General features: G+C 39.5%; 1 protein-coding gene across 1 annotated transcript in view; it reads right to left on the reverse strand.

Moving 5' to 3' along the window:
* The window catches only part of IMPG1 (interphotoreceptor matrix proteoglycan 1), a 127084-nt gene that overhangs the window by 61710 nt on the left and 40686 nt on the right, over window positions 1-24688 (reverse strand). The window contains 6 exon segments of the mRNA XM_029945371.1: window positions 7941-8019; window positions 8895-8971; window positions 10371-10618; window positions 12312-12332; window positions 16832-16890; window positions 22851-22994. Coding sequence (XP_029801231.1) covers window positions 7941-8019; window positions 8895-8971; window positions 10371-10618; window positions 12312-12332; window positions 16832-16890; window positions 22851-22994 — 628 coding nt within the window.

Genomic DNA, 24688 nt, shown 5'->3' on the forward strand with positions numbered 1-24688 from the left:
CCAAACTTAGGGCAGGGCACTGAATTTCCCAGACTTAAGTTTTGAAGATCAGTGCTATCTCACTTGATATCTAGGTTAAATCTAGAATGACCAGATTTGAGAGCTGGACGGACTTCAGTTCACTGTTGATCTTTCCCCGGCACTGTGGAGATTGCATCTATGGACACAGTGTACTTGCAAGCCTTTGCTGAATGGCTACACCGTCTTTCCTTCAGATGGCATTACCTCCTGGGTCTCTCTGAACAATTTTTATCAGCAGCATATTCCTATTACGGAGACTTACTGTTCTATCCTCAACTTATAATTACAAGGAAAAAAAGACAAAAATATTGGCCACAGTGGTTTAAAGTTCAGCTGGGTTTTTCTTAGAAATCTTTCCAAGTCTTACTATTATCCTTTCATCCTAAAGGGGAGCGATTTAAATAACATCTTTGCCAGGCCTTCATGATTAAGCGTTAGGATATGAAAAGTTTCTGGCTAGCAGAGTAGTTGATTACATATTTCTTCTACTTCATACCTACACATTAATGAGTGTGGTAGTTAATGTATCATACATGAAATTGATTAAAGTTTTTCAGCACTCTTATTTTGATAAAAGTATTTCCTTGGGAGGACTATCACCTTCCATCATCTTACCTATTGGGTTGTCCTGAGCTGCATGAGGACTTACACAGAGTGAGGCATATCCTCTAGGAGTTTACAGTCTAAAGACTAAAAACAGTGATAGATAGTTTCATTAGGTTCAACAACAATAACAAATAGTTATGAAACCCCAATCATGTGCCAGACACTGTGTTGAGTGCAAGATTTTTTTAAAAGTTTATTCACTGTCAGCATGGAGGCTGATACAGGGCTTGAACTCAGGAACCATGAGATCATGACCTGATCCAAAATCAAGAGTCAGTAGCTCAACCAACTGAGCCCTCACCCAGGTGCCCAAGGATTTTTTAAAAAACATGGTCTTTCATTTCAGGAATTCAGTCTTGGAAGGATACCAGACATGCATATATATAATTTTAATACCAAGTATAAATGTTTGATGGCACTATATATACTTTTTCATTATGGAGTCAGGGAACAGATGGTAATTATGAGTTGTTTTAGGGAGCAGTTGGGAAAGCTTCACAGAGGAGGTGGCATATTAGCTGGAACTTAAAGCATGAGTAGGAAATCATCAGGATAAAAGAATGGAAGGGAATTATAAGCATGAGAGAAAATAATTTGTGCAAAGTCACAAAAGCATGAATATGGAGGACATATTTTGGCCGCGGTGGGAGGTGTGAACAGAATAGATGGCAGATCACTGTTTCTGGATCACTGAGTTGGCTCTCTCAGAGCTTCTTAGCAGGTAGGGCAAAAAGGGAAATAATAAAATTATTCCTATCAACTCTGACTTCCATGGCAGTATTATGATACAAATTCATTCATTTATTCTTTCAGTCACTCAACATATTTTAATAGCTTGCCTAGTATGTGTCAAGTATATGGCTGGACACTGATGATTTTACAAAAAGTAGAGACAGACTGAATCCTTAACTTCATGAAATATAGCGGCTGTGTTCTCTGTTAAGTTCATTCAGTTTAGCTCATCCCACTGATTCCTGTCAAAGGAGTCAAATGCTGAGTGTGAGATTAAGAAACTTTAGAAATGGGTGATAATTTTCATGTATTACCTAGATGGGATGTGATAGCCAATTTTATGGATCAACTTGACTGGGCCACAGGGTGCCCAGATATTTGATTAAACATTATTCTGGGTATGTTTGTGAGGGCATTGCTGGATGCAACTAACATTTGAATACAGAGATGGAGTAAAGTAGATTGCCCTCCCTAATATGGGCCTCATCTACTCAGTGGGAGGTCTGAATAAGGACAAAAGGCTAAGTAAGGGAGAATTCCTCTTTGCTAGACCATGTTTGTTTGAGGTGGGGAACTGGTTTTCCTGCCTTTGGACTTCAACTCAGACTGGAGCTCATGCCATTGGCTCTCCTGGGTCTCCAGCTTGTGACTGAACATCGTGGGGCTTTTTAGCTTCCATAACCACACATGAGCCAATTCTTGATATTAATCAGATATAGATATTGATATAAATCTCCTATTGGTTCTATTTTTCTGGAGAATCTAGACTAATACAGTGGAATAAAAGATAAAATAAGTCCAATAGCAGAATAGCTCTGCCTGAAGTTTGCTTCTTCACCATTTAAAATATTGCAATTTATTAAGAGATCTGGCTTACAACTTAAATGGAATGTTCAACAAATGAAAGTAGCGTAACTTGAGAGAGAGAACACTGAAGAGATAGACCAGATGATCATTCTAACAAGTGAAAAGAAAATTGCATTGGTGTCTACACACATCTAAAACAAATGAAACCACACCAAACCACAAAAAAGTTGATAAAATTGGGGTACCTGGGTGGCTCAGTCGGTTAAGGGTCTGACTCTTGATTTCAGCTCAGGTCATGATCTCAGCTTTGTGGGTTTGAGCCCCACAGTTTTGTGGGCTTGAGCCCCACATTGGGCTCTGTGCTGACATTGCAGAGCCTGCTTGAGATTCTCTTTCTCCCTCTCTCTCTGCCTTTCCCCTGCTGGAACTCTCTCTGTCTCTCTCAAAAAATAAATAAACTTTTAAAAGGTTGATAACTTTATTTTAAATGTTTATTTATTTTTGAGAGAGAGAAAGAGAGAGCACAGGAGGGGAGGGGCAGAGAGAGAGAGAGAGAGAGGGAGACACAGAATCTGAAGCAGGCTCCAGGCTCTAAATGTCAGCATAGAGCTGGATGCAGGGCTTGAACTCATGAACTGTGAGATTATGACCCGAGCCAAGTCGGACACTTAACTGACTGAGCCATCCAGGTGCCCCAATAAAACTTCTGAACAAGTTAGAAGCATGTTACAAAGAAGACAGAATGTTGAGGTTCTCTGATACTTTATACTCTCATTTTAATGAAATAGGAGTGATCTTAACAATTAATTGGCTCTGTAAGAAAAAATGGCTTAGGATCAACTACCCTAAAAAATGTTAATAATAAAAGATCTCAGAATTTTATACAAGATAACAATTCATTTAGTGTTCTAGAGGCATATTTTCCAAGTACTTTATCTCAAGGGATTAACTACTGAATCAAACTGCTTAAACTGAGAGATTTCTGTGACTGCTTTACTGAGATTTTAATGGCTTGGTGGGCGTTTGGTGACACTAACCTTAAAGATTTTCCAGGCTAAAATTATCTCAGTAATATCATGGTGCAGAACTTTGGAGTCTAGTTGTCATTTAACTGTGCACGGGAGAGACTCAGAAGTGTCTTATGAAGGAGGGAAGCTTTGGTCTTGCCTAGAGTGCTCATCTCCCGCCCCCTCCCCATTTCTATGTATATAAGCAAAATGCCTTTTTATCAGGATACTTCTTAGTTAGAGTCTTAATTTTTCACTAAGACATAGTATTTCTCTCCCCAGCTGAGCTGATTATGAAAGCATATGGGTCTGCCTTTAATTGGCAACATAGAATATTTGCACTCTAGGCCCATGTCAGCAAATGCAGTGCTTCTTGGTCAATACTAATCAAAAGCTGAGTTATGAGATATGATTTTTATTTATGGAACATTGACTAAAAGTTATGCAGCACATTCATTCCTCTAGATACTCTAAAATCAATCCTTAAATTAAAGCAGACTATCAGCACCTAGCTCCTCATAGAACTGCTGGGATGAACTGGGCTTTGGAATTCATTATGCATCTCCAGTGAAGGAAGAAACTCAGAGGCAAATTGACGAGCTACCCAAAGCAAACTTAAAGAACCTTGTAATGTTTATTTGGTAAACAATTTCCCCCTCCAGAGTCATCTGATTTTTTAAAAATTATTGAGGTGAAAAAAACCATAAAATTTTGGGGGTGCCTGGGTGGCTCAATCAGTTCAGCATCCAACTTCAGCTCAGGTCATGATGTTGCCATCTGTGAGTTCAAGTCCCACCTTGGGCTCTGCGCTGACAGCTCAGAGCCTGGAGCCTGCTTCTGATTGTGTCTCCCTTTCTCTGCCCCTCCCCCACTCAAGCTCTATCTCTCTCTGTCTCTCAAAAATGAATAAATGTTTAAAAAGAAAAATAACATAAAATTTTAAAGTGAACAATTCAGTAATCACAAATTTGTAAATTCACAATGTTGTACAAAACACCACCCAAAATTGTTTTATTACTCCAAAAGAGTTTTCTGAGTTTTGTTTTTATTTCATTTTGTTTTTTGCTTTGTCTTTTCTTCCATAACTTTTTTAAAATTAGGGGCACCTGGGTGGCTTAGTTGGGTAAGTATGGCTCTTGATTTTGGCTCAGGTCATGATCTCTTGGGTTTATGAGATTGAGCCCCATTTCTGGCTCTGTGCTGACAGCATTGGGTCTGCTTGGGATTCTCTCTCTCCCTCTCTGCCCCTCCGTCATGTTTAAAAACATGTAATAATAAGGCCTAGTGCAGGAGGTAGAGGAGGAGGAATCAGGAAATATGAGAAGAACCAAGAAGTTATTTTGTGGAAGCCAAATGAAGAAGTTTCAGGAAGGGAGTAGCCAACAGAAGCCCTTTCCATAAATATCAGGTAAAATAAAGATGAAAATAAGGCTGCTAAATTGCTTAATTAGGAAGTCATCAGTGATTTTTGTGGAAGTTGTGTCCCTGTAATATATGGTTAGAGGTGAAACTTTGGTGAAACTTAAAAAAAACCTGACAGTGTAGTGACACAGAGAGAAAAGCCTTGGTTGGAAGGCAAAGCAAATTTAAGGGAATCTTTTTTTTCAATGAGGGGTACTTAAGCCAAACATAATTTAGTAGGTGGAAGATCTCTGACTGACAGTCCTGGCTTTGTGATCAACTAAGGTGTGACCTTGAGCAAAGCACCTCACATTTCTAGTCTTGGTTTTCTTATCCATGAAGCACAGTGGCTAAACTAGATTATGTCTAAGATTCCTTCCCGCTTTAGTGTTCTAAAGTACAATCATGAGTGGAAGGAATATATAAATATAATGACAACAGTAAATTAATTTTGAAAAAACAATAACACACTCATCATATAGTGTCATTTTTATTAATCTACCTGAAATGCTGATCTTTAATCAGCTTTATGATATAATGAAAGAAAGGAATCCAGTGAGCATTTACTATCACAAACAAGAAGGTTTGTTTTGTCTTACACAACCAACTTTTAAATACTTTGAGAGTCAAAATAGTGGTTGATGTGGATTGTAGTTGATTATAAATGGCCATAAGGTTTTTGAAACTTCTCCCATCAAGAGATAAGGTCTATGTTCCCTCTTCCTGAATCGAGATGAGCTCTATGGCTCATTAAAATTGGACAGAGTGACACTAATTCTGAGCAGTTAAGAGATTGGCAGCTTCTACTGTCTGCCTCTTGCAATATTCACTCTTTGAATCCATGTTGCCAAGCCTTAAGGATGTCCAAGCAGCCCTGTTGAAGAGGCCTACATAGAAAAGAAATGAACCCCACCCCACTCCACCCCGCACCAACCAGCCAATAGCTGTGGTTGAGTACTGATTGGCCAGCCAGTGAACCCACTTGGAAAAAGATGTTCAATACCCGTTAGCTTGAGATACTCGAGCTGACACTACATGGGATACAGAAGAGCTGTCCTAACGGATCCCTGCCCACATTTCAGATTTATGGGCAAAATAAATGATTGCTGTTTTAAGCCACAACCTTTCAGGATGGTTGGTTTATAATGCAGCGATGAATAATTGGATCATGCAGTTAACACTCATCCACTGGTAATCCTGTAAATCTGTATGGGTGGTTCTTCTTGCATGCCATATGTGTATTTGTGATAAACCTTGTATTTCACAAAATTGCATACTAATTGCAATTGCAATACTAATTGCACATAGTGTTTATGAGGAAAATAGGATTGAGGTAAATCACTCAAAACCTGTAGAATTTTGTAAAGAGAGCCCTAACTAAAACAGTAACAATCCTATTAAAAACATCAGCCATAACACAGTAATTTGACATCAGCTATAGAAACATTTTTCCAGATAAGACTCCTCTGGCAAAGGTAACAAAAGCAAAATTAAACTATGGGGACTATACCAAAATAAAAAGCTTTTGCACAAAGAAGGAAACTGTCAACAAAACAAAAAGGCAACCTACCAAATGGAGAAGGTATTTGTAAATGATAGATCTGATAGAGGGTTAATATCTAACATATATAAAGGCTTATATAACTCAACACCAAAAAAACCCCCCACAAATAATCTAATTAAAAAATGGGCAAAGGATCTGAATAGACATTTTTCCAAAGAAAACATAGAGATGGCTAATAGATACATGAAAAGTTGCTCAGTATCACTACTCATCAGGGAAATGCGAATTAAAACCACCATGAGACATCACCTGACTACCTGTCAGAATGGCTAAAATAAAAAACACAAGCATTGACAAGTGTTGGCAAGGATGTGGAGAAAAAGAAAGCCTCATGCTCTTTGGCGGGAATGCAAAGTTATTCAACCATGTGGAAAACAGTATGAAGTTTCTTTGGAAAATTAAAAATAAAATTACCATATGATCCAGTAATTATACTACTGGGTATTTGCCCAAAGAAAATGAAAACACTAATTTGAAAATATGTATATACCTCCATGTTTATTGCAGCATTATTTACAATAGCTAAGATATGGAAGCAACCCTACTGTCCTTGGATAGATGAATATATAAAGAAGATGTGATACATATATACAATGGACTATTAGTCATAAGAAAGAATGAAATCTTGCCATTTGCACTAACATAGATGGACCTAAAGAGTATAATGCTAAGTTAAATAAATAAGAGCAAGACAAATACCATGTGATTTAGCTCATATGTGGAATATAAGAAACAACAAATGAACAAAGGAAAAAGGAGACTAACAAAAAACCAGACTCTTAAGCACAGATAAAAAGCTGTAGGTGGCCAGGTGGTAGGTGCATGGAGGGATGGGTGAAATAGATAAAGCAGATTAAGAATACACTTATATTATTGAGCACAGAGAAATGTATAGAATTATTGAATCATTATACTGTATACCTGAAACTAACATGTTAATTATACTTAAATTAAAAAAAATTAAGAATGGAAAACATTTAAAAATATCAAAGAAATCTTCACTGTCATTTGGTTTAGAACCACAGTGCATCCTCATCAGCCTTATAACCTGGGGTTCATGTTTTCTTAAAGACATTTTTACCTACAATTTCACATAAAGCTGTATAATGTGGAAAACACAGGGGTTATTAAAGCCACTAAGTCAGCTCCTTCTTGCACTAAAAAAGACTCTGCTGCAGAATTTTCATTTTTTTCTTAAAGTCTTCATAAATTGCTAAAAATTTCTCTTCAACTGTGATAAAGCTTACCTCTATAGTCACAAAAATAAACATTTTTGGAATTCAAAAGTGAACCAAGAGGATTTCAATGTTTACTGACATCCTTATTTATCAATTACACATAAGCTAACTGGCATGAAAGAAACCACACAGACGGTCAGGCCGTATGTAGTGAACAGAGGACACATATTGATTGTAAAAGACCAATCCTCGGTTGCCATAGCCCGTTGTTGTGGACTTCTGTCTTATGATCTACCTTGTCCTGATGAACTTTTAGTTTTGAGGCCTCACAGAGATGGCTATTCTGTGTGGGTGGCACTTGGTACTAGTTTTACTTCAGTTTCTTTCACCAGATCCATCAGCAAAGGGATGTCAGTGCTCTCTGCAGGCCCAGGGCCTAGAGCTGAAGGAAGGACACTGACATGAGAGGTTAAATGGATTGCTCTTCTGCTCGAATGGTGGTGTGAGGAAACCTGTCCTGAGTCAAGGATGACTTTATCACTGGTCTTGGAGGAAGTGTCATAGATGGATTCCTCAAAGAGGAGGTTGTTAGCTAACATAGACTTTGTGGTAAAAAAAACTTACCAGGTGGACTGTGTCCTGTTCTGTCCACTGTCTCAAGACTGGATTGATCAAGAGGAAGTTCTGGACTCAATATAGTGTCCTAAAGAATGAATTTAGAAAGATGTTGAGAAGTGACATTTCCCTGTATGTGGGAAGGGCTACACTCTCTTTTTTTTTCCCCTTCACTTAAATATAAGTAAATGATTTTTTAGTTGATTTGAATCTACTATGGATTCTGATATAGGATGTGATATAGAAATTTGTTCGGAAAGGAAAACATGCATTGATACAGTGATAAAATATGATCAATTGCCCTCTTGACTAATTGAATCTGCCTAGGTAGGGCTAACTTATAACTGAAATATGATGAATTGCCAATCATGGTTGAATTTATGAATTCCTTCATTTAAAGAGGGAATAGAGCTCAGTCATCACTTCCATTTATCAATACCCCAGTGACAACTTTTGGCATAAATTAAATGGACATAGCTTTAAATGAAATACAAAAATCATTACAGAATTTATTATTTTTACTTTTGAAGACATTATATTTATAAAAACCTCACAATAAATATAGGTAAGGCCTTAAGATTTAAGAAAAAAACTTATAAAGTAAACATGTTTATATTTATTTCTGAAAGTCAAAATCAAATTATATATTCTGCTTTAAGTATTCTTTTCAGTTCATGAACATGTGTTGGTTTTATTAATACAGCAAATCCTGACATTACTCAAAACAAAGATCTAACTATATTGAAGAAAATTTTGAATTTTAGGGTATTTGAAATGTAACTTGTATTCTATTAACACAGAAAATGGAAGTGGCAACCAACTACTGCCTGTAAAACACAGAAAAAAAATTGTAATTAGCATGTCAAAGAAGATTTTGTTCTGTTCAGTCTTTAAGCTGATTTTTTTTCCCTATGGAAGGCTTTGTTCCTATTGGAATAATGAAGGAACAACAGACTCACTTACCTTTGTGATATCGGCAAGGCGTGTGGGCAGCACCAACTGGAAGTTGGGACCAGAGCCTGGCAATGACCCCAAAAATTCTGCAAGGTGAAAAGTCACAAGGTTTGAGTATTTCTTTCTTTGTCCTTTTTTCTTTTGTGATTGGGTTACTAAAACAGTTAGGGTTGAAAACTGTGGCAATAATCAGTTTTTAAGGAGTGGTATAGCAAATCATTCAGATGTCAGCATCACATACACTAACGGTCACTGATCTGAATAATAAATTGAAAGACAAATGCAGGGGGTACATTTTGTAGGTTTATGTGATAAGAACAGTTATTTAAGTGGACTTTTAGGATGTTTAGCTTTATTGTATAGATTTGGATCAAGCAGGCAGGTTGATTGGCTAGGCCAGTGGGGATGAAGATATAATTAAGCTAACAAGGAAAGAAATAGCTAGAACAAATGCTGGAACCAAGGGCCATTTGCAGAGTTCTACCTCTACCCTGAGGCCTGATTCTCAGAGCATCTCAAAAGTTTGAACAGAGATAAACCGGAGTATCAAATGGTCTCTGAGATGAATCTGACGCTCACCTTTTCTTGCCTAGGAGATTCCCTTGCCCTGCATGTTGTCCCAAGAGATCTTTTGATGTTTTCCAGTGTTGAGTTTGACTGCCTAAGCCAGAGAAATCGAACTGGCAGAGAACGCCAGTTTCATGCCATGTCATACTAAAATGTCACTTCTAGTGTCCATCTATTATGCAAAGAGTGCTGGGCTTAGTGAGGAGTTCTAGGCTCCTGGGTCCCTCCAGATACCCTCTGAGAATGATGAGTGTGCCTAATGATCTTGCTGACCTTGTTAGATCCACTCTTCTCTCCTTTCCCTGCTACTCTCTGCCCTAGGATGCTGACTTGTATGGCTATAGTAATGATTTTTCTGCTCTCTGGCTTTGGGATGGCTTAAACTATAGGCAAATCCTTCATGCCTAGAGGCATGTAATGGGGGCTTGCTACTTCTGGCCCCAGGGAACTGTCCTATTCCTTTGTGTATTGGGGAAGACTTTATAAAAAACAGTCTTTTTTTTTTTTTTAATTAAACTCTCATCATGTTATCCTATTCTATTCTAATAATCTGCCATCCTTTTCCTTTTGGGATTCAATCAATTTACTGGGTGAGGGAATCTGGGTTGTACCAATGAAACAGAACTGTCCATGGGTGCTTCTTTCTACCTGGACTCCATTGCATGACTGTGGCTGAACTCCTCAACTGAAACTCTGGGCTTCTCCTAGACCTATTTTTGATGTGAAGTAGCACCAAACGCTCATCCAATGAGACACAGGTTGGAATGAGGAAAGAGGAATGATACTATGTGTGATGTGCCTGTCACACAAATGATTGACTCTATAAGGCCCAAGTTAAAATGACAGCGATCCTGAGACAGTCTACACTTCTTAGTGTCTCTGTCAAAATGAGAATAAATCCAGAACTATGAAACTGACCATCAGTGAACTGAATTGTTTCCACATCCAAGGATTTGTCTTCCTCTAGTGCTCTGCTGATTAGATTTTTGAGGTCTGAAGCCGTGAGATACATTTCTGGCTGCTTGTCTTCCTCCATCACTCCATGAGGGACTCCTTCACTCTCAATTTTGTTGGAATCAAAAGGCAGGAGGTCACTAGCTGGGCTTTTTGCTTCTGCACTCTCTCTCTTAAAGACGGCCATAAGTTGCGTCTCTACGGAGCTTGAACTGTAGACAGCAGAGGACACATTCCGCCCAAACCCATTGTTACATGCCTTATAAAGAGTCACTGTGTTGCTATAAAGATTCAAGACAGCTTCATCCTCTTTGCTGATGGCCTTTTAAAGAATACCCCACTTCAAAACTAGTTTAAATGCTTATTAGAAATTTGAAATGTGGAAGAAGAATTACCTATATTTCAGTCTTTAGAATGCTGGGTTGAAGAGGGGCTATTAACTGAATCAAGTGATCATGGATTTTTACTTTATTCCTTATGAAAAAGTATTAATTGTCAAGAGTTGCTACTATTAATTGTCAAGACCAGTAGTTTTGTTGATCTTATAAGCAAAGTCATGCAGTGTCAATCAGCAGGAAGGATGAATTGTCCTTTTTTTCTACAGATAACCTTTTTCAGGCAGGTCTCTGAAATAGCATAGGATATAGAAATGGGACAATATTCTACATATTGTACATATTGTAACCAAGTCAAAGCTTTAATTTTAAGGCTATTTCTCCTCTGCTTCTTTCAAGAAGTATTTTTTAATTAAAAACAAAATCCTAAATTAAACATAATCTTTTCCCTCAAGCTGCTTTTGAGATAACATCTTGGAAGAAAGGTGGGAAAATAGAGAAAGGGAAGTACTATATGATTAACCATATTTATTATCATATTTATTGATTTAATGCCTTTTTGCATATAAAAATGAAACAATATTCTCCATAGCTCTGTCCTCTAGGATCAGGTTTTACCTTTCAATTTATGCCACAAATCCACACAAAGGGATGCAAAAGTGTTTTAAAGGCCACAGGAACTGATAATGTGTACTCTTGGCAGTTCTTCGGGCCACACAATCAGTCAGAATCTACAGTTCATTATTTCACTAGTCAATTATAGGAGCCAAAGCTGGATTCTTATTACCGAGCTCTCCACGGTATCGTGGGCTCTGTCCCAATTCAAACTGACCTTGGAACCAAGGAGCAAATTAGTTGCTCTGCTTTACTCCAGACTTAGGCTGGCTGCTTGTACAAGCGTGCATTCAGACAGACCATTTCCCAACACAAATGACATTTAAGAAATTGTTAAAACACGTTTGCCTCAGAGATAGGTATTTTTATGTTTTCCTAACTAGAGTTTGAATTTTACAGGATACACTTTCACTGATCAAATCATTGTTTACATACTTATCTCACATAATAATTTTGACTTAAGAGGTTTTTTTTACTACAAAGTAATTACTTAATTACTTACTTATTTACTTATTTATTATTATTTTTTAACATGGTTAAACTTTAACATCAGCAAACAAAGGCATAAATCCAGGAATAGATCCAGATTCTGTGGGATCTCAAGCTCATACAAATCAGTGTCTCTCTTTAAGAAAAACAATACAACATATGAAGACAAAATTAAATACAGAAGTGAGTCTATGTTTAAAGTAGAGAAGAAATTAAGAAACAATAAGCATGTCTAAAAGCAGACACGTAACTCAAGCATCACAAAATTCTGAATATATACATATACCTCTGTAGAACTTTTTTCTTTTATTTTTTTATGGGAATTATTCTCCTTTAAATAAGACACCAGTAAAACACCATGGGATTATCCCAGACTTTGTATGTAAAAGTCACTTATAAAAGATCAGTATATAAATCTGTGGAGAAAAGGCACCATATTTCAAAATATTAGAAAAGTCCAAATTACCCATCTTTTCCTTTCTTTGGTCTTCATTTCACCAGGAGCAATGGGAACATGTGAGGGAGAAAGAATTTTTATGAAATTTATTAAGATATTCACTGAATCATTTCATATATCTTACACAGAGGGAGAGAGAGAGAGAGAGAGAGAGAGAGAGAGAGAGAGAGAGATTTCTTTCCATTGTCTTCTATGTTTGCCCAGAGCTTTAAAGAAAGCACATTAAGCTGCCATCAGAGTCTGGATGGAATTTTGAGAGCCACATGAATCTCAGGTAGTAAACAGCATTATAGGGTGTTTCTGATTAAAATTTCAGCCTTAGTTCAGACTGTATGTACTTTTGGTCTTCTTTGTAAATTTTTGATTTCTTCATATCCTTCCCAAAGAGGCCAGAAATATATCCTATACATCTTACATTTTGGGTAGTGCTGTTCCAGGGCATTTTTTAAAGAAAGTATTTTATAAATGGATTTCTCACCCCATGAATAGCATTAAATGATTAACTTAATCCTGAGACGGGACACTGGAACTGGTGTTTTGTTGACTGATTGTTTTTCAAATTGCTTTAATCAGTTAGCCTTGAGGGAATGGTACAATTCATCATGGAACAGGTTGCAAGAAAAATAAACACCTGTTTACTGAGTGGGTGGTCTGCACCAGGCAGTTTATATGCATCCTCATTTAATCTTTTCAACAACACAATCCCCATTTTACAGAAAGAGGGACACACACAGAGAGGGCAAGTTGTCCGCTGGAAGGTGGCAGAGCTGGGATCTAAACCCTGTCCGGCTTGAGTTCCATCTGGGCTCACTGGCCATACCACTACCTGCTCATCCAACTGTGGTCATCAAACTGACAAATATATTTTGGACTCCTCTGGACATATATATGTATTTAGTTTAGAAGATATATTCAGTTTTCTCATTTTACATTTAAGGTGATATTTGTTGACAAAGACATGTGAAGGGCTTTGTGTTACTGCTCTTTCTGCCTGGAGTATGAATTCATTCAACTTTCGTCCCTTGGTAAAATATGACTGAAAGAGACTTTGCTACATCTTTCCTTCCGTGGAAGCAGAAGAGGGTCTATGACTTCTTAACTGGGGCTACTCGGTGGGGCCTGCTTCTTGCTTCCTTTCAGCAGTGGCTTGTAGTTTGGAGAAGTAGGGCTCCCTGGGCCAAGCACCTAGTCCTGCCCATTTTTTAAATAAATATTGCATTGAAATATAATTGTGAGGAAACAAAGTGCACATGCTGATGGTGTACAATTTGGTAAATTTGATATTATACACCTGTAAAACTATTACCACAATCAAATCAATCCCTCCCAAAGGTTTACTCATGCCCCTCTGAAATCCTTCCCTCTCATCCTTTCTGCTTTCCTCTCCCCAAGCAACTACTGATCCGTTTTCTATCATTACAGATTAATTTGCATGTTCTAGAGTCACATAGAAATGGAATCATAATGTATTTATTTTTTTTCTGGTTTCTTTCACTCAACATAGTTATTCTGAGATGAACCCGTATTATTGTATATTCTAAAAGTTGCCTCTTCTATTGAGTAGTAGTCTATGGTACTAATATTCCACAATTTATGTATCTATTGCTCTGTTCATGGATATTTGGATTATTTCCTACTGTTGCTATTGCAAATAAAGTTGTTGTGTACAATTGTAAACTAGCCTTTGAAAGAGTCTACCCTCCAACTAGAGTAAATGATTGTTAATAGTTTCCCATATTGCTTTAAGAGGTAAAGCAATATTTAAATTTTTAAAACATTTTTATTTATTATTTTTGAAAGACAGAGTGAGACAGAACATGAGTGAGGTAGGGGCAGAGAAAGAGGGAGACACAGAATCTGAAGCAGGCTCCAGATTCTGAGCTGTTAGCACAGAGCCCGATGTGGGGCTGGAACCCACCGACCATGAGATCATGACCTGAACCGAATCAGTCACTTAACCGACTGAGCCACCCAGATGCCCCGAAATAAAGCAATATTTAAAGTTGATCTTTTTCTGTTCATCCTTAGAATCGTGTTAATCATAGACGTCCTCATAACTTCCTAGTTGTGTCTGGGAGAATCAAATGAGGTCACTGATAAAAAATAGACTTACAAAATTGTAAATGTGGTTTTGTACAAATGAGCTGAACCAGTACCAGGAGACTCATAGGGCTTTAGGGGATCTGGCTCCAGGAGGAAGCAATTTCCTTCATTCTAAGTTCACTTTACAATATTCTGAACATTGTTAGTTACGATTAAAAGCTTGCCATACTCATAAGTGTATCTTTTATAGTATTCAGGGTCCAGCTGTTTTCTGGGAGACTAAATATTCGTCCCATGATGGAGAGCATTGGGAATATATGATCAAATTTACTTTATAAACATCTTTGGCAGAAATGAGAATAAATTCTTACAGAGATAAACACATGGGGAAGACACAGCTTCAGTTGATTTGTTTCTAAACTTTTTATCTTACAAAATTTCATCATCTTAATACTTCCATTTTCTTCTGAAATAGATCTTTTTATTATTATGTTTTCATTTATTTGAAGGGAGGGCATAACGACCACTTGAACATTCACTAAGAGGCCTGTTCCTATCGTTTCCCTCAGATTTAAATGCAACATCTGCTCTTTAGCTGCAGCGGTTTGTCCAGAAGACTTTGCTGTCTATGGAGAGTATTCCACTATCACCTTTTATTTCCCTTTAATCCATCTGATTTCACATGCAATATTGTGGAGCAGCATCTTGAAATGAGGAAAAATGAGTCTGCTTTGGTACATATTAAGGGTTTCATCTTTTATAACTTTCACTTTTCAATATTTTCTTCCTCTGGAGTCACAGAAGTCAGAGGGGCCTGATAGCTTTGGGAGAAATACACCTGCTGAGCTCAGCCGGAAGCTCTTCTCCGTGAGCCTGTGGACTTGCTCTGGGCAACTTCTAGCTTTAACACAACGACGGAGAAGGGGCCGGGATGCACTTTGGGGGAGGCCTTCTCTACCCCCTTCACAAGTCCCCCTTGGTGCAGGGAATCTCATTTGTCATGCCAGGGCTCACATATACCCTATGGCACATGAAAAAATATATCATATTATGACCCTGTCTGTAGATGTTTTTAATGAGAACTTAGAAAGAAGATGCAGGGCACCTGGGTAGCTTAGTCGATTAAGCCCCTGACTCTTGATTTCAGCTCAGGTCATGATCTGGAGGTTCATGGAACTGAGCCTGACGTGGGACTCTGCGCTGACAGTATGGATCCTGCTTGGGATTCTCTCTCTCTCCCTCTCTCTCTGCCCCTCTCTGCTCGCATGCTCCCTCTCATAAATAAATGAATAATCATTAAAAAAAAAAAAGAAAAAAGGTGCTAAACTTCTTGTCAAAAATCATGAACCCACCTGGATTAGAATGTTGAGATGCTAATGGTATAGGCTTGCTTGTGAGGAAGCGGTGGGAACATAACCAAACCCCAAAGGGCACTAATTTTAAATTCATTTCCTTTATTTAAAATTGTAATTTAGTGAAGTGCCTGGGTGGCTCCGCTGATTGAGTGTCTGACTTTGGCTCAGGTCATCATCTCACGGTTTGTGGGTTTGAGCCCTGCATCGGGAACCTGCCTGGAACTTGCTTTGGATTCTGTGTCTCCCCCTCTCTCTGCCCCTATCCCAACCCCCACTGAAAATAAAAAAACATTAACAATTTTGTTTGAAAAATAAAAAAAATTAATTTGGTAATTCTTATGTGGTAATGCATTACTACAGTTTAGACATTAAAATGATAATAAAAGCTATATTCTAGGGGGCGGGGGCTGGGTGGCTCAGTTGGTTAAGCGTCTGACTTCAGCCCAGGTCATGATCTCACAGTTCATGAGTTTGAGCCCCTCTTTGGGTGCTGTGCTGAAGGCTCAGAGCCTGGAGCCTGCTTCAGATTCTGTTTCTCTCTGTCTCTCTGCCCCTCTCCCACTCATGCTCTATCTTTCAAAAATAAATAAACATTAAAAAAAAGCTATATTCTGGGAAGGATTGCTTCCACCTCTGTCCCTTTCTACCCTGTTCCTTCAACTCCCTTACCCCCCACAGGTACTGCTTTTTTATTAGTTTCACCTGATTCCATAGGGTCAGCCTGATTTGTTTCAACGATGATGATGATGTTTAACATTTGATAAGGAACCAGGCAATCAGACACCAAGGTAACTAATTGCTACTTATTTTGACCTGTCTCTACTGAGGTATGTTCCTAAGAGGTTCGTTAATAACATTGCCAAGGACAGCAGATGAGCCCTCTGCGGAGAGCAGTGTTTCTGACTCCAGAGGAAGGAAGAAACACAGCTCCTGTGTTACCGCTTAAAAAATCACCTAGATTCATGTTCTAATTAGACAACTCCTTTATCTGACATGTATTCCGTTTTCAGGATTCGGCAGGGCCAAACAACCGGAGGGAGAGGAACCTGATATTCCTCATGACAGTGCTTTTAAAAGAGGATAGGGAAAAAGTAATTTAAAAATTGAGAAGAGTTCGATCCTCTTACTTACCTAAATCCTAGCACATGGATTTCTTTGAATCCTGGAAGTTTCTTAAATACCTTTTGCATCTGCAGAAAGAAAGAAATTTATGAAACGCTCTGGATGTACTAGGTCAGATCTTACCTAACTGAAAAAGCCTAAACACTTCTGATGAGTTAGGGGGAAAAATGAAAATGGAAAATTGGAGCAACAATTGAGGCCAACGCTTTGTTCTTGGTAATTTCTGAAACCCAGAGGAAAGTGTTTTGCTCTTTATTTAAAAGCTGCCATTGGGTAGTTCTGATCTGCTTTTATGGTTACTTTACATAAAATATGAAATAACTTTAAGGTGGCACTTGGAAGAAACTTTTTTGGCTACAGTATTTTTATTTATACGCAAAGAATAACTATAATGTTTCCTGAGTTAAATTGTGAGACTTGGAAAATGTACTGTTAAAGAGGTTACTAAGTCCAAATGGCAGCTATCTAAATAAAATGTCACAGGCAGACTCTAATAGGTTAGATTCACTGGTAGATTTATGTAGACTTTATAATAATTTTTCTTAATTAGTCTGACATTGCTAATGAGGTATATTATCAGAATATTTTATAATTGCTATACTCGGTTACTCCTGACCCACTATGGTCTGGCATCTGCCTCTGGATTAGCCCAGGGTGGAGGGTCTTCTCCAGGCTGTTGGCTCTTGGTTCTCTCCAAATCCAGTGGCATTTCCATTTCTCTTTCTTGGTGTACCTGCTTATTTTCTGGTTCTTCAATCTCAAGGACTACTTACTCAGTCTTTCTTTTATTTAATGTTTAAATGTTTATTTTTTGAGGAGGGGGAGAGAGAGAGAGAAAGAGAGAGAGAGAGAGAGAGAGAGAGAGAGAGAGGAGGGGGGAATGAACAAATGGGGGATGGGCAGAGAGAGAGGAAGACACAGAATCTGAAGCAGGCTCCAGGCTCTGAGCTGTCAGCACAGAGCCCAGCATGGGGCTCGAAATCGGGAACTGTGAGATCATGACCTGAGCCAAAGTTGGACACTTAACTGACTGAGCCAGGTGCTTAACCCACTGAGCCACCCAGGCACCTCTCTCAGTCTTCTTTACTCATCTTAGTCTCCTCTGCACTCAGCCTCCTTATCTCATTCTCCTATTTATTCAGTAAGCTTGACTGCAGGCACTGTGCTAGATTCTGGGGACACACTGCCACATAGACAGGCACTGCCCCATCCAGCTTACGCCTGCACAGGCTGGGAGGCAAGAGAGACCAAGAGGAAAGGATAATATCAGGAGCGAAGCTTGGAGGGAGAAGCAGAGGGAAAGCGAGGCTGAGGAGGTAAGCAAGAACCTGGCACCATCCTCCCTTCCCTGTGCCCACTCCCCTCTGCCCCTCCTTTTGGGATCTCTTTCTTCCATGGCTTCACTGATCACCTGAGACATAGCTTTGAGTTCTACACAAGAATTCCCAACTTTGCCACTAACTAAATATGTCTCTTCTTCCAAATCTGCCTTTCCTCCAGGGCTTCTACCCCAGTCAGGTTCATAAACTCCTGTTGTCTTCCATGCCAGAAAATCCAGCAACCCTAATACCTTCCCTCAGTGCCCCTCACATCTAGTCACCAACTCCTGGTAGTTTGAATCCCATACACATTTTGTTTCCACATTTCTACAGCAGGCATGCCTTCCCTAGCTCCCCTCTTATACTGCGGAAATGGTTTTCTAGGTATGTGTGAGAAAGAGAGCAGAAATTTTTTTTTTTTTTTTTTTTTTTTTTTTTTTTGTCAGGGTGAGGGTGTGGAGGTGCTGGGGCAGGAGGAAAGGAAATGTCTCCTTTACTACATTTTTATTTCCAAGGTAATCCTTCCATATCTGTTGTTCTTCACTAAAAATCCCTTGGTGGGCTGCACTGCTGAATGAATAAGATCCTTTAGAATGGCATTTAAGGCCCTGCAGAAGCTAACCCTCCATTCCCCACGTACTTTATCATCTGCCCTTCTTGTCATCGTTACCCCCTTGGCCAACATCGTGTCCTCTAGGGACACTAAACTAACACCTATCTCTCCTCAAATACAACATGTACTTCCTCCAGACTTCTATGACCTTTTCCCCCTTTAACCCAAGATGCAACTTCTATCTTCTGCTCATTGACTGCCCACACAGCCATCTTTCAAAGCCAGCTCAAGCATATACTCTATTGAAAAGCATTTGTAGAGCCTCAAGTCAGGCTCAGTGATCCGCTCTGCACACTCTAGAACTTATGACGGTCCAGCCCATAAAACAGTCTATGAGCTGCATGATGGCTCCCTCACTGAGATTGTGCTCCTTAGGCTCAGGGGCCATGTCTTATTTATTCTTCTCCATCTGCCTCCCTCCTGGCACCTAGCAGACCATCATCCACATAGCAGGGACTCAGCAAATTGTGTTTAATTGACTCGAGTGGATCTCTTCATTCTCTAAACTCATCAACATGCTGCTGCATTGTCACTGTGTCTAAAATTACTGCTGACTCTACATTATCTATGCCAAGGACTAGGGCAGTGATGCACAGATAATCCCCAAATCACTTACATTGGCCTTTGAAGTGTATCAGGGATTTCTTTTTCCAGCAGACTGATTTACCTTCTAAATCATATTTTCTTACACCAATATTAAAAATAGTTTTCACCCCGAATATATAGTAACTGCAGCAATGAAGGTCGCCTAGGTTTTGGGTGCTGAGATAGCTGTGTAGGCCTGAGTTTAAATATTGGTTCTCTTATTTTCTAGCTGTAAGACTTTGAGTTTATGTCTTCATCTCTCTGAGTCTGATCTCCTCAGCCCCAAAAGGATAACAATACCTATATTATAAGGCTCCTATAAGGAATCACTAATTAGTGACCGACACACAGTGGGCAGAGAGTTGAGGATATTGTATTACTGATTAAATTAGTTTTTATGTCTCCTACTGGATCCTTAGCTCCTTGGTAGTCCAATTTTCTTTTACTTCCTCAATAGTCACATACCCTGGAGCCCGACAAGGGCAGAGCAAGACTTCAGTCAGTTGTTTCTGAAAGACTCAAAGAGAGGAAAGAACAGGGTGAGGGTCCCTGTAGGGGTCAAGAGCAGGGAGGCTGAGTACTAAGTTTCTGTGCCTCCATGACCACTCCCCCCGCCACAGGCTTGACAGAAGAGAACTAGGAGTTTAGGTCCTGCAGAGATGGTCTTTGTTATGGGGGCAGGTAGGAAAGAGCTGTGTACCTGCTTCAGGTCTGCTCTGGCCTTCGGTGACAAATAGCTCTGGGTCCCCAAGGCATGTGTTATGCCATTCCAGTAACAACCCCTGAGACTGAATGTTTAAGTGTGACAGCAGTTTCAGGAGCAAAAGATTCAGACCCTGACGCGTCCTTTTGTCTTGTCCAGGATACCAGAGGCACCATGGTACAGATGGCAACAATCAATCAGGCACAGAACTGCTTCCACAGAAGCCCCCAGCTGCAGCTCGGGCAGCAGGGAGCATCTCCAAGGAGAGCGGTCTGCCCCTCCCAGAGTGCTCCACAGCACTGGCTCCAGCAGAGGGGACTTTTGTTTGTTGCCCGTGTGCCCTCTTTGTGAACCTGTCTGTGATTGATTAGGAGTCAGCTCTGCTTAGGAGGGTGCAGAAGGCATCTAGGGAGGAGATGACAAAGGCCTTCAGTTAATTCTGCTAAATAATCTTCTGGGGACCTTCCAATCATGGAGTGCTAACCACTAAATTGCTAATTAAATGCCCAGTTAACCTTATTAATAATACTAAATGCACAGGGGCCTCCCTGATTCTGCTGGAATGTATGTTCACGGGGCTATAAAAAGGCAGCCGTGTTGAGTTCTCATGAGTGTTTGCACAGGAGAAGGCATTCAGACAACAGCTAAGCATTCCTTTTGACATTTGTATTAAATTGCTCATTAGGTTTATTGTGGAAATTAAATTACTTCAAAGCACTGTCCATTAATTCCTGATTAGGCCTGAATGGCTGTGCTAATGCTGTGGCGGAGCTGGGTGGCTATATGATGGCAGGCTGCTAGGTGGTCTGTGCTGCTCCGAAGCCTGGGAAGGGAACAAATGCTCTAAGCAGAGGGGCTCCATCTCAGAGAAGCCAGTGACCGTGCAGAGGAACCAGCAGGACTGATGTGATGGGTCTCTGGAACAGGACCCAACGAGACGTACTCTTATTTGGCTAATAAGTTTTCCAGAGTCTCGAATGGGCATGTTAGTTTCATGATGATACAAAAATCCCTGTCCCGTAAATATTTATTTGGGAAAAATAGGAAGTATATAGCTTAATGGTTAAGAGTTCTGGTGCCAGGCTGCCTGAATTTGAATCTTGGCCAACTATCCAATTTTGAAGATACTCCAACTATACTAAAGATTTTCTGAAGAGTATTTCAAAGAACAAATAGAAAGTTAAGAGACTATTCTTTAATCCATTCTATCTATAATCCGTCTATAAGTATTTCTCTGGTTCATAAACACCCCTTGCTGATGCTTTCTCCTTGAAGTTTATAGAAATGATTCTTTACATTGTATTGACTGAATGCTGATGCAGGAGGAAGTTGGAGGTTTAAGATTTTTGCCTATTCATCTTCTCTCCAGTTACTAGGAGGTAAGCACTGAATTCTCCAAGTATGAGAAGTAGGGGCCTGTCGGTTTCCTGGCCATGCTGAGTGAGATGCGTGGGCACCCAGGCTCTCCATAAATGTCGTTCATGGTTATGTTATCTTATGAATGCTTCTATTTTCAGTTGCATTTCTACAGTCACTGAGTAGTAAACTGCATCCCAAGCTCTGTATTAGGAGGTAAGTCTTCAGAAATGAAAGAAACAGTTCCTGCCCTCAAGGGGATGCTCAGAGCCTGCAGATAGTGAGGGTGGCAGGTGAAGAGGGAGAAATGGAGACAACAAAGGCCAAAGACGTGTTAATAAACAATCTCAAGACAAGGTTGTGGCAACAGTGGGCACTGTGTGTTAGCTCAGAGCAGAGGCACTAATTGAATCCAAAATAGGTAAAGAGAGAACTTTCCTTGATGAAGTTTTGTAAAATGAAACTCAGGGAAAGGGCATTCCAGACAGATGAGACAACACAGGGAAAGCTTATAGGTAGAAAAGACTTGTAAGCAGTTTGTATTTCTGTAGAGTGCAAAGGAGGGGGATGGGAAGGATGGTAAGATGAGGCTGGAAAGGAAGGCAGAACTTTTATCATGGTGTATAGATGCCACGGTGAGCATAGTCGCTTAGGTTCCTCCTGCAGGAAATGAAGAGGCAAGCAGATATGATGATGCTCAGAGATGGAAGAGACATCTTGGAACAGCTTCTAAGTTTAGTTGACAGCATGGACGACTTTACAGACTTATACTTATCACCCATGAAGAATGTCATTATTTAAATTGCATCAAACTGCAAAAGTGGAAATATTATGTAAGACAAATATGGATTAAAGATTCCTATTTCAACCCAACATGTTGCCTAATTGGTGCTTACATGAACATTTTAGACATACAGAATACCTGTGTCGTGGCTGTCTGTTAAAGGAGGTTTAAAAACCTACTAATATTTAAAGAAAACCTAAATGTAAGTGACTTGAAGATAGAGAAGCTGGAGGGACTCCTGGGTGGCTCAGTCAGTTAAGCATCTGACTTGTGGTTTCAGCCCAGGGCACGATCTCGCGGTTCATGAGTTCGTGCCTTCCGTCGGGCTCTGTGCTGACAGCTCGGAGACTGGAGCCTGTTTCAGATTCCGTGTCTTCCTCTCTCTGTGCCCCTTCCCTGCTCACGCTCCATCTCTCTCTTTCTCTTTCAGAAATAAATAAACATTAAGAAAAAAAAAAAGAATAGAAATCTTCTCTAGAGATCAATTTACCCTAACATTGTGGGTCCCATTGCAGTTTTTGATTAAATTGCATGTAGTTTGGGTTAAAAATGAATGCCTGGTCACAAGAAGTTGGAACTATTAATTAGTTCAATGGGTTTAGGTCCTGTTGGCTACCCGATTCTGAGTCATGATTTGAACCGTGGTTGTGTGGGGTGGGCCCACTTACCTGCAGTTGAGACTTTGTTGCCAGCTCCTGATAATATGGGGACTGGGGGTCAGCGAGCTCTGTGGTGAACCTCTGGTTTGCTAGAGTGATGCTCAGTTCCACCTTCTGCTCCAGTGGGCCCTCCGAGGATTCTATTTTTCTTTCCTGAGTTAGAAAATAAAAAGTCTTCTATTAATATAAACTGTAAGCATATGGTAATATTATATAATATGTATTGATATTGTCTCAAGAAGGTGGCTTATGAAGCCTCAAGTTTAAAAAATGTTTTTAACATTTATTTATTTTTGAGAGACAGAGAGAGAGACAGAGCATGAGCAGGGATAGGGACAGAGAGAGAGGGAGATACAGAATTCGAAGCAGGCTCCAGGCTCTGAGCTGTCACAACAAAGCCTGAAGCGGGGCTTGAACTTATGAACCATATCATGACCTGAGCTGAAGCCAGACGCTTAACTGAGTCATCCAGGCACCCCTCAAGTACTTTTAGAATTAAAATCCTATTAACTAGAAGTGTTCTCTGAATTTCATTGAGAGACAACGTACCAAAGCTCCAATGAATTAACTATTTAGACTCCTTGAGAAAACTGTAATGTTAGGACTCTGTGCTCTTCATGAAAACATTTGCACATATATATACACACACACATAATTCATGTACACTGTTGGAACATCACTGAGATTGTGCAACATTCTTGTGTAACTTTATAAATGCTCTTTGATGAAGACTGGATTATACAACATGCTGAGATATTACTTAACGTAATCTTCTTTAGAGAAGAGTCTAGACTGGTTTAATGAGACCGTTCATTCCCAAACTTCACATTAAAGCTAGTTAGTGAGCACTGTCAGATCAAGTGAGGGTTTGGAATATCCTCGAAAGGAATGGCACATTTGGGTCACCTTTGGTAGCATCTGGCTAGAAATAGAAGCACTCTTCTGAGGACCTGGATTTGGCCTCTGACCACAAGGGCCAAGGGGTCATCCTTCTCGCCCTCTGGACTGGGAGCAAGCAGGAGTCTCTCCCTGTTCTGAATTCACATAAGTTCCCAGGGCACAGAGCAAGCCTGGAACTGGGTTTCAAACTTGGAGTGTGACAGATCTTCAATACTGGGTACCCAGATGATTGTGAAATCTGAACAGCTTTTTAAAAGAGTAACATGTTTGTGGAAAACTGAACGTCTTTGGTAATGTACTTCTTTTATTAGTGAAATCAGAGCTATGGAAGCTGAAAGAAGAGACCAACCAATGGAAAATGCCATGAGGGACCACACTCATGTGGGTGGTTCATTCACGAACCCCTCTCTTCCATGGCAGTGGACAGCCACACCACCTCTAACTGTAACTAGAGGCACGTGGAGGATGTGGATTCACACCTGCCAGACTATTGATGCTTGTTTAGCAAACATATTTCATTGATTCATTCATTGAAATAATACACATTAAGCATCTGACGGTGGGTGTAGGGCAGGGCTAGGACCTGTGGAAAGTAAGAAGAAAAATATGGCCTATGGCATTATCCTCTAGAAGTTTACCATTTCACTAAGCATGTTTAAAGTTCACATGAGACATTCAGGTAAATTCTTTAGATGTATTAGTGAGAAGTCTTTTAATTCATCCTCAGCCACTGGATTAATTTTCCATGCCTCTCAGCAAGCACCTTATATTATCTATGAGATAAAAATTCAAACTCTGTTTCCTGGCATTCAAGGCTTTCCACAATCTGATATCAATCTGCTAGAAAATTTTATTTATTATATTTTTTCATTAAAATTTATTTTTATATCCAACTACTGAGTGGGCCCAAGTACAATGTCCTATGTATTTTTTTTTAGTTTTTATTT

The sequence above is a fragment of the Suricata suricatta genome, chromosome 7 (genome assembly GCF_006229205.1).
Source record: "Suricata suricatta isolate VVHF042 chromosome 7, meerkat_22Aug2017_6uvM2_HiC, whole genome shotgun sequence".
NCBI lineage: Eukaryota > Metazoa > Chordata > Mammalia > Carnivora > Herpestidae > Suricata > Suricata suricatta.